The 12,582-nt window shown below is 41.0% G+C and overlaps 1 protein-coding gene across 1 annotated transcript in view; it reads right to left on the bottom strand.

The window, feature by feature from the left end:
• Nucleotides 1–12,582, bottom strand: part of LOC123034300 (centromere protein P) — a 213,830-nt gene that overhangs the window by 190,812 nt on the left and 10,436 nt on the right. Inside the window, exons 2-5 of the mRNA XM_044451549.1 lie at nt 7,744–7,898; nt 6,565–6,722; nt 5,547–5,638; nt 99–187 (exon numbers count right to left, since the gene is read on the bottom strand). Of these exons, the coding sequence (XP_044307484.1) occupies nt 99–187; nt 5,547–5,638; nt 6,565–6,722; nt 7,744–7,880 (476 nt within the window). The 5' untranslated portion in view covers nt 7,881–7,898. The remainder of the gene's footprint in view (nt 1–98; nt 188–5,546; nt 5,639–6,564; nt 6,723–7,743; nt 7,899–12,582) is intronic.

Raw genomic sequence — 12,582 nt, forward strand, 5'->3', positions numbered from 1 at the left:
TCAACTTATGGACTGAACTAAATGGGACCTACTTCTGATAGTGAGTCCCATTGTTAAGAAGTGGCATCAAGACAGTCCTACATAATAAAGTGTCTTACCTGCAGACAAGCTTTTTTAAATCAGATAGTTCCTCAGATTCTATTATAATGCTCAGATCAGTAACAACAGCTGAAACATTTTTGGTACTCTGAAAAAGATAAAGTATGTTATTATTAGATGAGAACATGTAGAAAATATTCATGTTTATATGCAAAATACTTGGAATAAAAAACTTCCATAATAAAAATGTAGAACATTAACAGAGATTGAAAATGAGGGCAAAGATTTGGATGACCCCAACATAATTGTTCAATTGGAAAAGTATAATGCAACAGTGTGTTACTTTCCATTATAGTGGAACATTTATAGGACAAACCTCCAATAACAGAAATGTGGGGTCAGAACAGTGACTCCCAGTTCCCTGTAGTAAGCACAAAGGATTCATTATGCTTTGACAGCTTGTGTTGTGTGTGGCAACTAGTACAGCCATTCAAGCAGTTTTGGATACCAGAAGCACAGCCTAGTACTCTAAAAAGCAATAAGAAATAAATCTACTTTTTCACATGGCCCTAATGAGGGGGAAAGGACAAGAAGCTTCAGCAGAGAGAACAGAAAAGGCCCTTTCTACCAGTCCTGCTGAAAGGCCACTTGCTTCCTTCCCATTCCATTTTCCTTTTCTACCATGCCTTTTAAGATAGAATGCCTGGAGGCAGGGGATTGACTTGTTTTTGTTGATTATCTGTAAGCCACTCCAGATGCATTTTTGGCTAAGAAGTGAGATAAAAATGCTTTAATACAAACAAATAAATATAAAGGGGAAAAAACACTCCCAGGGAACAAAATATTAAACGACAGGTGAATCCCAAACATGAAGGAGCACCATATTGTAAATATGCATAGAGTCCATACATCTTAACTCCCTCACAACAGCTCTGATAAGCACTGGAACCCTGCATGAGTAACAACTACTCCCAGTTCACTTTAACATTAGGAGAACTTCATGGACACCTGCTGATTTGCTATTTTGTGCTTCTACAGCTGCAGATGTTGCACTTGCTCTGTGCTAAATTACTCCTGAAAAATCTAGCAGTGGTTAGGGTTTCTCTTGGGATGCAGGGAGGAGACAGGAAAAGAAAGTAGTTAGTTCTGTCCTCTGGGGTAGTAACTCCATCAACCCATACTTTGCAAAAGACTATGAATAGCTATTTTTCTCCTTTATCTAGAAGTAAAAATGCAACAATAGTTTATTCTCTAAGTAGAAATGAATGTTATTGCCAAGGTAAACTGCTTAAGTTTGTATGCTCTAAACAGCTAGACTTTTATCAGATGAAGACACAGTATCTTACAGTGCAATACTATGCACGTTTAGACAAAAAAGGATCCCACAACAGTTGGATAGAGCATGCTGGGAGTAGTAAAACTTTTTCTCTGTTTTAATTTGCATAGGATCATGCCCTTAGTCTACTTTATCTACATAAACTATTATATTCATGTGCCACCTTGTGGTTGAAAGGGAGATATACAAAACCTCAGTTTTTGAGGAAGAAGAATTTTGTTACAGTCTGAAACATGACTACAAGTGTTCCCTGTGTTTTTTTCTTGTTTGGGCTAAGCAATATTGGCAAATTTATATGTTAAAGAACTTCTAACTTCTAGCAAGAGAATTCTGTGATGCTTAAGTGTTCAACCCCAAGGCACATTAATTAAAATGAAAAAACAACTGCACATCCTCAGCAACTGGTGTATGCAGCACACCACCAATGCTAAAGGAGGTAGCACATAGCTAGCAAGGCTAGTAGCCACTGAGCACCACCTCCCTCACGAATCTGTCCAATCCTCTTTCAGAGCCATCCAGATTGGCAGCCATCACGTCTCACAGCAGCAAATTCCATAATTTAACTATACACTGTGTGAAGAAGTATTTCCTTTTATCAGCTCTGAACTTCCCACCAATCAGCTTCACGGGATGATCCTGGGTTCAAGCGTTATGGACAAGGAAGAAAAATGTCTCGCTGTATAAAAAGTATAATTTTAAACATGTCTCTCATGTCTTTATTTTCCTTTTTTTCTAAGCGAAACAGACTTAGTTGTAATTGCTCCTCACGGGGGAGCTGCTCCAGCCTCCTGATCACTTTTGCTGCCCTTCTCTTTACTTTTTCCAGTTCAATAATGTTCTTGTTCAGGTAAGACAACAAGAACTGAACACAATATTCCAAGTACAGTTGTACCAAAGGGAAGTAAAATTTTGGCAGTTCTGTTTCCTATTCTATTCCTAATTAGGTGTTGCATGGAATATGCCTTTTTCACAGCAGCTGTGCACTGGGATGACATTTCCATTGACCTGTCCACCACTACCCCAAGATTTCTTTCTGGCTCAGTCACTGCCACCCCAGATCCCATCTGCATGTACTTTAAGCTGAGATTTTTCACCCCAACATGCATTACGTTATCCTTGCTAATACTGGACTACATTTGCTATTGTGATGTGCATTCTCCCACTTGGAAAGATCCCTTGGGAGCTCCTCTATATCCCTTACGGTTTTAACCGCCCTAAAAAGGGTAATGTCATCAGCAAACTTGGCCACTTCACAGCTTACTCCTAATCATTTATGAATAGGTTGAAAAGCATTGGTCCTAATACAGAACTCTGTGGTGAGACTACATTGGTGACATCTCTCCACTGGGAGAAACTGCCATTTATTCCCACCCTATATCTTCTGTAAGGGTTGCAGGTGGCGCAGTGGTTTAAATTGCTGTGCTGCTGGGCTGGTTGATAGAAAGATCGCCGGTTCAAATCTGCACAACGGGGTGAGCTCCTGTTGCTCCGTGCCAGCTCCTGCCAACCTTGCAGTTTGAAAGCATGCAAGTGCAAGTAGATAAAAAGGTACCACTTCGGTGGGCAGGTAACAGCGTTCCGTGCACCTTGGTGTTTAGTCATGCCGGCTACATGACCACGGAGACTGTCTGGGACAAACGCTGGCTCCCTCGGCTAGGAAACGGAGATGAGCACCGCCCCCTAGAGTCAGGCATGACTGGACTTAATGTCAAGGGGAAACCTTTACCTTTTTATATCTTCTGTACTTTAACCAGTTAGTAATCCCTAACAGGACACTCCACCCATTGATTCTATGCCTACTTAGTCTGGTCAGGATCCATTACTGAGGAACTTTGTCAAAAGCCTTTCAGAAGTCCAAGTAAACCATGTCTATTGGACTGCCCTGTCTACACGCTTACTGACATACTCAAAAAACTCTAATAGATTAGTGAGACAAGACTTCCCCTTGTAAAGTCATGTGATTCTTTTTCGTTACGGCTTGTCCCTTTATGAGTTTATTGATTCTATATTTAATAATATTTTGAACAATTTATCAGTGCAGGTATTAAGCTAACTGGCCTGTAATTTCCAGAATCCCACTTGGATCCCTTTTTTAAAAAGTGGTATTACATTTGGTACAAGGGCCAATTTTAGGGATATGTTAAATATTTTGATAAGACAGCCAGCAATTTCATGTTTGAGTTCTTCACCAGGTGACTTGTTGACAGATTATCACTAAGGCTGAGAACTTCTTTGGTCACTACTCTCTGCTTTAATTCCTCAGATTTCTTTCCAGAATACATAAACTCAGGCACAGGTATCTGCTCTTCATCCTCTGCTGTGAACACTGATGAAAAGAACTGATTCAGCTTCTCTATAACCTCCTCCCCACACATCCTTCAACCATGCCAGATTGGCAACTTAGCACAATATTTATGGGAAAATGAATTATGGGTGTAATGTGATCTAACTGCACTATTTAATTTTCATAGAAAAAGTGTTTGATGTCTGTTTGATTTAAAATTATGCCAGCAGACAGTAGTTTCACACACTCACAAGGTCCCAGCAATAGTCTGGCAAGAATATCATCCCTGAATGATCTACAATTGGATAGCTAATAACATTGTAAAAGTTCTTAATATGAAAAAGTACTAACAAATGTCAGATTGGAATATGATAGGAGTCTTAGTTTTCCTTATACTGCATTAAACCACTTATCCATTATTTTTTTCAAAGGAGACAGGAGCAAAGTTATCACTGATTCTGTTCAATATATTAATGGAATCTAGATCTAGCCATGAGACCCAGCACTCCCTTCTCCATGGAATCTCTCCTCTTACTGGAGTGCAATTCCCCTTTGCAAGATTAACCACAATTCAGGCATATTTCACCACAACCACAAACTGCAGTCAAAGCTAATCAGGTTCCTTGTGTAATTAGGAATTGAAAAAGGATTAGGAGTTTGTCAACAAACCCTAGTTAAGCAAGGATTGTGAGTCTTAATCAGATTCAGTATCATAACAATGTACCCTCTTAAGTAAAGTTTCAATTTTTGAATGAATACAAGGGATAACGTTTATAACACTAGATGCAAGAAAATGTGTTTTATCATATAATTTTAAATATATTTCAGAACTGGAAAGAATGTAATAGCACAGACTTTAGATCTACAATGTAAGTTAAATATTATGGGGGGAAATTCAAGTCTGAGATTCACTGCAAGCTTACAGAAAAAAAATTGAAAAAAATTTGGTATGTTTCTATTTGAATGGTGTCACATATTTTCATTTTACAAAAGGCAAATCCATTTATATTTTATTCTATATTTTGATAGGCTTCAATTTATGTTCTGGGGATACGACCAAATACTGCCATCTACTGACAGTTTAGAATTCTTTATTTTGTTCCATTCACTCTTCTACCAATCTAGACCAATCTTATACACACTTCCCAGGGAATAAAGTCCCAAACTAGTTGGGACTTGCATCTGAGTATTCAAGAGTAAGATTAAACTACTAAAGTAACACAGTATTAACAAAAAATAATGTTTTTCCAAATGAAATAAACAGAAGACACCATCTAAAACCAAACTAGGCTTTGCCAAAGTTCTATTCACTCTAGTCTGTCAGAATGCAATTTTGCAGCTGACAAACTGGACCACGGTTACACTGTCAGTGCTGCTGAGAGTCCAGCTCCTTTTAGTTCATCTTGAATTATTTCCATCCAAGCTAATCATTATAAATGTTTTAACTTTAAGAACTTTTGCCTAAATTTTCTTCTTCCCATGTTATCCCTCTTTTGTGTTGTAACTTTTGCATTGCAATCTTTAAAGGTTTTCAACTGTAAACATGCAGTAGGGTCTTGTCTTTTTTTAACTGATCTTATGTAGAAAGTTCTGGAGGGCTTTATAGCTGCAGAGTGCAAGGAAATGCTTTAAACAAAGTACTTTTATTTAATCACACACAGAAGCAGTATCATCAGCAAGGAAACATGGTATTGCAGTCACTTCCTTCACCATGAAAACTATTGGGCTTTCTAGAAAAAAGTCATACTATTACATGCATCAAAATGACTATGATAACAAGTATAAATGCTTCGCAAAGACCAGCTTGAAAAATCAGTCCACTTATGTTCATTTTCCAAAACTTAATATAACAGCTTATTTTAAGGCATGGAAATTTTCTCTCTTTACCTGATTTTCTTCCACCAGTTGAAATTCCAGGTGAAACATCACTGACTGACAGTTTCCAGATAACCTATACTTGTGTATATTCTTAGTTTGATCTACAATCAAGGGAAATTAAGATTTACTCTTTAATGTGTACTATCTTTTGTTTCATATTTCTGTCATGAAAAAATCCATAAACAAGAATAACAATTTTAAAAAGTAAAAATATCTAACACATGATATATATATTAACACTCTGATTATTCCTGCAATTAATTATCTGTCTAAAGCAGACTTCCGAATTTGGTGCCTTCTGGATGCATTAGTCCAACACATCTGGAGGGCACCAGATTGAGGAAGTCTAATCTTCCAGTAGGGTACAGTGGTTAAGAGAGAAGGACTGGGACTCAGGTGACCTGGGTTCTAGTCCCTGCTTAGCCATGGAGTCAGCTGGATGACTTTGGGCCAGCCATAGACTCATAGCCCAACCTACTTTACAGGGTTGTTGTTGTGGGGATAAGACTGAGAGCAGCAGGAGAAAGATGTAAGCAGGAAAAGAAAAAGGCAGGATATCAATCAAATAAATAATCTAAACCAGTAACTATCATAAACAGGACTATATAAATGTCTACGGATTAAATGTTAGCATTTCAGCTCAGGTGTTCTTGAATGTGGCCCTGTCACCAGTGTGGTAGCGGGCTAATCTTGGATCAGGACTGAGTGACTTATGTTCAGTTCCCCACTTGGCCATGTAGCTCACCGAGTGGCTATGGGCCAGTCGGTCTCTCAGCCTAGTCTACCTCTCCAGGTTTTTTTGAGAAAAAAATGAAGGGGTGGGTCATGTAAACTCCCTTGGTTTCCTGGCAAGAGGGTAAAGATGGGATGTAAATGCTACATAATAGATCCATATGCTCACAATGCCTCAATTTTTATATAATACAAATATAAATGCTGAAGCAAGAGAAGCCATGTACTGTGGGTAAAGGCCCTCTTAACTGAATAGTTACAGACCAGCAGGGAACTAAAGAGTCTAAATACTTACCCTTTGCCACAGGTTTCCTGGAATACTGTGTGAACCAAATGCCTGTGAGTTTCATCATGAAGGAGAGGTCATGCTCTAACAAGTCAAGCTGTGTTTTCAGGTCTGGAGAAAATTCGCATTGCTCAAGAACTTCTTGATATTTCCTTTTAGATGATTTTCTACAAAAGAAAATCTCCATCAGATGACATCAAGATCATCAGAACTTACTTCCAGCTCTTCCATACTGATACAAGAGCTATATTAGTGTGTACGTAACTGATTTTTTAACATTTATCTCTCTTTTTATGAAATAATAGCCTGTTCAGGCATAATAATCTTAGTCCAATAAATTCTATCTGACTCCTCTTGAATGCTGAGTTTTGATGTTGAACCACAGTTTCCCGTGATATCCTATCTGAGAGGCTGGTTTAAAGGCTCTCAACAAATCATGATAATCTAGATTTATATCCTGGTTTGCTGAGTACCCTCAAAGCCAGCAGTTTTCTAGTTGGCATGTCAAAGGAAATTGTGGTTTAACAGGTTGAATATGACGATTGAAGGGAGATGAAGACAGTTTATTGGACTAACAACTTTAAGTATGATGTAGACCAAGTATGAATGATCTAGTAATTTCAAGTTCCAAATATAATAATCTTCATTACAGTGAGTGCTCAACTTTAAAAACAATAGAAACAAAAGCAAGTTGTATGCAAGAATACTCAAGAAGCTGCTTGCTCTTTACATTAATGTAAGATTTTTTTTCTTCTTTGCTATAGATTTGAAAGCACATCTATTGCTGAATTGACAAGGTATCTTCAGTTCCAAAACACCAACTCCCTAAAAATAGCATGTTCTGGGTACCAGGAAGCTATCTTTTATAGAAGATCTTTAACAGGAAAATCATTCAATTTCATATTATTTGTACATAAGACAGAGACAGTCCCTTGCATTATATCTCCCAGACTTAGCTAATGAGCCCCCAAGGATCCCAAACCCCAATAAACAAACAGGTCTTTCTTCTGAATAAACATGCTTATACTTTTATGAATGCAACAGAAGTTGAAAGGCATTAAATCCCTGCAAACAATACTTAGCTAGTTCAACCCACTGCTTACATCAAGCCTACCTACACCAAAAGGGGGCCTTCAAAACAATCCTTGAAGGGTAAGGTGTAAAAAAAGAAAAATCAGAATGCATTACATAGTCTTCATTATCTCCCCCTCAGAATAAGCCATTGATCCATGCTGTCTGTTTTCCCATTCTTCTGTTAATATCTGTATTTCTTCTTCCAAAGTTTGAATTTCATCTTCATAAACCTGAAGATCATTGTTATCCATTTCTCAGACACCAGATTTCTTAAAGAAAAAAGTACAGAACAGTAGTTATGTAAATAACAATATTCTTCCACAATATCATTTTAACATGAAGTTAAAGATTATGTTTTCATATGTTAAAATGAAGTACCTGGGAATTAGCCCTACTGAAAACAATGGGGCTTACTGGATGGCAGTGCTACAGCATGACCCGGTGTGGCTCTGAACATGGACATGGCCAATTTTAGCCATCCTGGTGTTATATACTGGAATGCAAAGAAAGGAGGCTAGGGCACCACCAGGATTCCTCTTCCCCTCCCTGAACAACAGGCCCCAAGCACCAGCTCTGAAGCAGGCCTTACGACTTCGGAAACACAGTTGGTGTAGAAAGAACTGCACCAGCTAAGGCAGGAGAAGGGTACTCTAAACTTGGGAGTCCCAGCCCTGATTTTTCCTGTGTCACCCCAGCACTGCCTCAGGGGCATAGGATTATTTGACACGCAAGCTCTAAGGTCTTGCAATGCTGGAGTTGGGCTTCTGAACATAGACACTCAGGCTCCCTTGTACCCAGTGTAAAGAGAACTGCACTAGCTACTTTCTTCTACATTTGGCAGTGAAGAGGTCTACATTTTCCAGCATGCCCCAGCCAACTATGCTAGTTGGGACTTGCTGGGTGTTCTGGGCCTATTTTTGTCTAAACATACACCTTAGAAATTCTAAAAGACATTAATTTGGATTAAATAAATTTGTACAGTGATGCATAATATATATAGTTAAAAAGTCAAGATCTAAATAAAATATTTTGAAGTCAGTCATATAATATAGGACATTATAATGACTATTTAGATACCTCTTTTATCATTGATACACGTCTTCATAAACCTAACACAACCTGCTTCCCCAAAAGTAAGACCTAACTGGAAAATAAGCCCTAGCATGATTTTTCAGGATGCTCGTAATATAAGCCCTACCCCAAAAATAAGCCCCAGCTAAGATCATCAGCCAGACGGATGCATTTAGTATGTCCGTTGCAACGCAATTTGGGGTTTGGAGAGTTATGACAATGTTCCAGAAGATGACAGGACTGTATTTGAATAAATGTGGATTTTTGTACATGAACAAATGTAGATTTTTGTACATGAATAAATGAATATAGATTGTTGTACATGAAAAAATAAGACATCACCTGAAAATAAGCCCTAGAGTGTCTTTTGGAGCAAAAATTAATATAAGACCCAGTCTTATTTTCAGGGAAACATGGTAGGTACATGCATACATTTATCATGCATGTGGTCTAGAAAGCTCCATAATTAATGCATATCTATAGACGTGTTTTAGTTAAATTCCACCTTTCCACAGAAAAGAATGTCCAAAGACAATTTGTGGTTCTTGAAAACTAGCTCTGATTGCAAACTACTTTGGCACAAAACAAAAACCACTTGCCATTCTCAGAGGCTTGACTGAAGAGCAGAATAAAAACGCTTTGGATAAATCTTTGGAAAATAAACTTTCAAAAAGCATATGAATGCAGCATACAGATCTGAGTCTCAATGGAAAAGAAACTGCAGTCCCACTGGGCATGCCACGGCTCCTGGGAATACATAAGTAACACTTTAGAACATGGGTCCTCAAACTACAGCCCGTGGGCTGGATCCGGCCCGCCATGACCATTTATTCAGCCCGCCATAGTTCACCATGCGTGCATGTGCGTGTGCATGGCAAGCCGGCGCCTAGCCGTGCGCAGGGCAAGGCGCCGACTTGCTCGCAAGGAAATCATTTTGAACTTGCTTGGAGAAAACGATCTCTGTGCACACACACCCCTGCCTTGCCATGTGCATGCCCCCGTGCCCCGGCCCGCACCACCCCCGCCTGCACCTGGCCCCCTGTTCAAAAAGTTTGAGGACGCCTGCTTTAGAACATACTTCCAAACCAATATGATCAGCAACTCATTGATAAGTGAGTTCAAAATTTTGAGCATTCTGGTTTTAAAAAGGCAATTAAATGGAAACATGGTGTGGTAAAATAACCTTTCTTTATGCAGTCAAAGAATTTTTATCCTGTCTTCAGCCAACACTACCAAAGCAGCTTTTGTGGAAAGAGTACAGACAGACACTGTTCTCCATCTAGAACCCAAGTCATCTAATATATCTGAGGTGTTGGTCTTTTAGGATAGGCAAGCGAATACTTCAGTCACATACCACATGATTAAAAAAGAATAGAATGTTTTAAATAGTTGTGCTAAGAGCACATTTCAGCAGGTATAACTTTCCATGCAAGCAACACCTGCTGAAATCTGCTCTTCTACACCAACTACAGAGGTACCTTGGTTCTCGAACTTAATCCGCTCCAGGACTCTGGTTGTGATCCAGACTGGTCCTGAGCCAAGTCAAATTTCCCCATAAGGGTCAATGAAAATAAGGTTAATCCATTCTGCAACTATTTTTTTTACTCACAAAAATATGAAGCAAAGTTACAAAGAATGACAAAGATCGCAGCCATCTCCCCACCCCACACAGCACTTGTGCGTAGGGGGGGAGATGGGCGTGATTGTGGGAGTGCTGGGGGGGAGGCAGGCACGGGGGAGTGTTGTGCACAGGGGGAGGCGGGCGCGGGTGCATGGGGGAAGGTGGATGCAGGTGCACTCGGGCAGGGAACATGGGTGCAATCGCAGCCATCTCCCCCCTCAGCATGATGCGGCCATTTCATGCAGGGAAGGCGGGCGTGCTTATGATCGTCACCTGATGCAGAGTTTGCAACCTGCAGCAAAATGTTTATGAAATTTCTATTCGCAACCTGATTTGGTCATGAACTGAGGCGTTCGTGAGCCAAGGTACCAGTGTAGTTTAAAACGCCTTCCTTCAGCTTCGGCTGATTAATCAGCTGCGCCCCTACCTGGAGTACGACTGCCTGGCGATGGTGACACACGCGCTGGTGACTTCCCGCCTAGACTTCTGTAACGCGCTTTACGTGGGGCTTCCCCTGAAGACAGTCCAAACACTTCAATTGGTGCAAAATAGAGCTGCCAGGTTGCTGACGGGGACGGGGCATTATGCTCACATGACTCCAGTCCTCCGTCAGCTTCACTGGCTTCCCATTGAAGCCTGGGCCCAATTCAAGGTGTTGGTTATGACCTATAAAGCCCTAAACGGCTTGGGTCCTGGCTACCTGAACGAGCGCTTACGTCCGTATATGCCCGACCGCCCTTTGAGATCTGCGGGAGAGTCCCTTCTCCAGGAACCCTCCATGAAAGAAATTAGGAGAGTAAGTACCCGGAAGAGGGCTTTCTCTGCGGTGGCGCCCAACCTATGGAATTCACTCCCCAAAGAGGTCCGCCTGGCACCGTCGTTACTGGTTTTTCGGCGCCAGGTAAAGACCTTTTTATTTAAACATCATTTCAATTGTTAAAACATATGATCAGGCCATGGCAACTTCTTCTTCCTTCTCTTTCTCCTCCTATATTTTTATTTTATACTGATAATTTTAATTTTATATTTGTAAATCAATGTATTTTTTGTATTTTTATATTTAATGGTACTTTATTATGTACTATTGTATTTCAATGTATTTTATCATGTTGTAAGCCGCCCCGAGGTTTCGGCAAGGGGCGGCATAGAAATGTAATAATAATAATAATAATAATAATAATAATAAAAAGTATAGTGGCTGTGCCCCCTTGTAAATATAGTCACTCTACTGCAAAGAACAGAAAAGCTAGGCAACAGAGAACAGCACATGTTCAGAGGCACTCTTGTCAAAAAGCAGTGGCAGCAACATTCCACATTTCAAAAACAACAACGTGTCTTGAACCACCTAAAAACAGGTGCCACAGCCTTTTGGACCTGTGGGCACATTTAGGAATCTGTCAAACTGCTGTGGGCATCATTGCAAATTGTCTCCCACGGAGGATGCGGCTAGTCATAGACTGGCTGCTGTGGAGACCTGGCTAAGCCAACCCTACATTACAGTGGTGGTAAGAGAAACTATAGCAAGGCTAAAAAGCAGAGAAGGGGAGAAACAGCAAGGCAAAAAGTTGAGGAAAGAAATAGCGGGGCTAGAGAGCGAGGGAAAATAGCAAGTCGAACGAGCAGAAGGGAATAAGAGATTACGACAAAAGGCTCTGCAGGGAGAGAAAACTGCCCTACTTTTCCAAAGATTTTTTTTTTGGGGGGGGGGGAGCTTTGTCGTTGCTGTTGCGGAAGCCGGGGACGGGGGAGGTTTGCGGGCACCGCTGCAGTCCCCGCGGCACCGCCTGTGAAGCGACGCCCGGATCCTCGCCTAAGCCGTTCCGGACCCAGCCCGCCCCGAAAGCGCCCCCGGACAGCCGCCTTAGCCCTGCAAGCCGCGAGGATGCCTCTGCCCCGCAGACTGCCGCGGCTGCGCTTCCCCGAAGCGGCCCCCGCCCCGCCCCAACCTACCAGGGATCGGGCCAGCCTTGGCCGCAGCTGCCGAACGTTTCTCTCCCCTTCTGAACTAACCGCCAAATAAAGCGCCACTGAGGCAGTACCATCGCGTAGACTGCGAGAGGGGGAAAGGGAGGAGAAGATGGCCGGGGAAGTCACAGACCGAGCTTTAGAACCGTCTGCCTCCTTCGAAGCCTGCAGTAAAACCTCTGGGTCCTTGCCGCGAAAAGAAAAAAATCCTGTGGTCGAAGGGGAAGTCTATCGCCTCGTTGCTTGGCATTCTCTCTCCCCCTTCCTAGCAGTCATATAGTTCAGTCCGGAAGTGT

The sequence above is a fragment of the Varanus komodoensis genome, unplaced genomic scaffold (genome assembly GCF_004798865.1).
Source record: "Varanus komodoensis strain SLA01 unplaced genomic scaffold, ASM479886v1 scaffold6_2, whole genome shotgun sequence".
Lineage (NCBI taxonomy): Eukaryota > Metazoa > Chordata > Lepidosauria > Squamata > Varanidae > Varanus > Varanus komodoensis.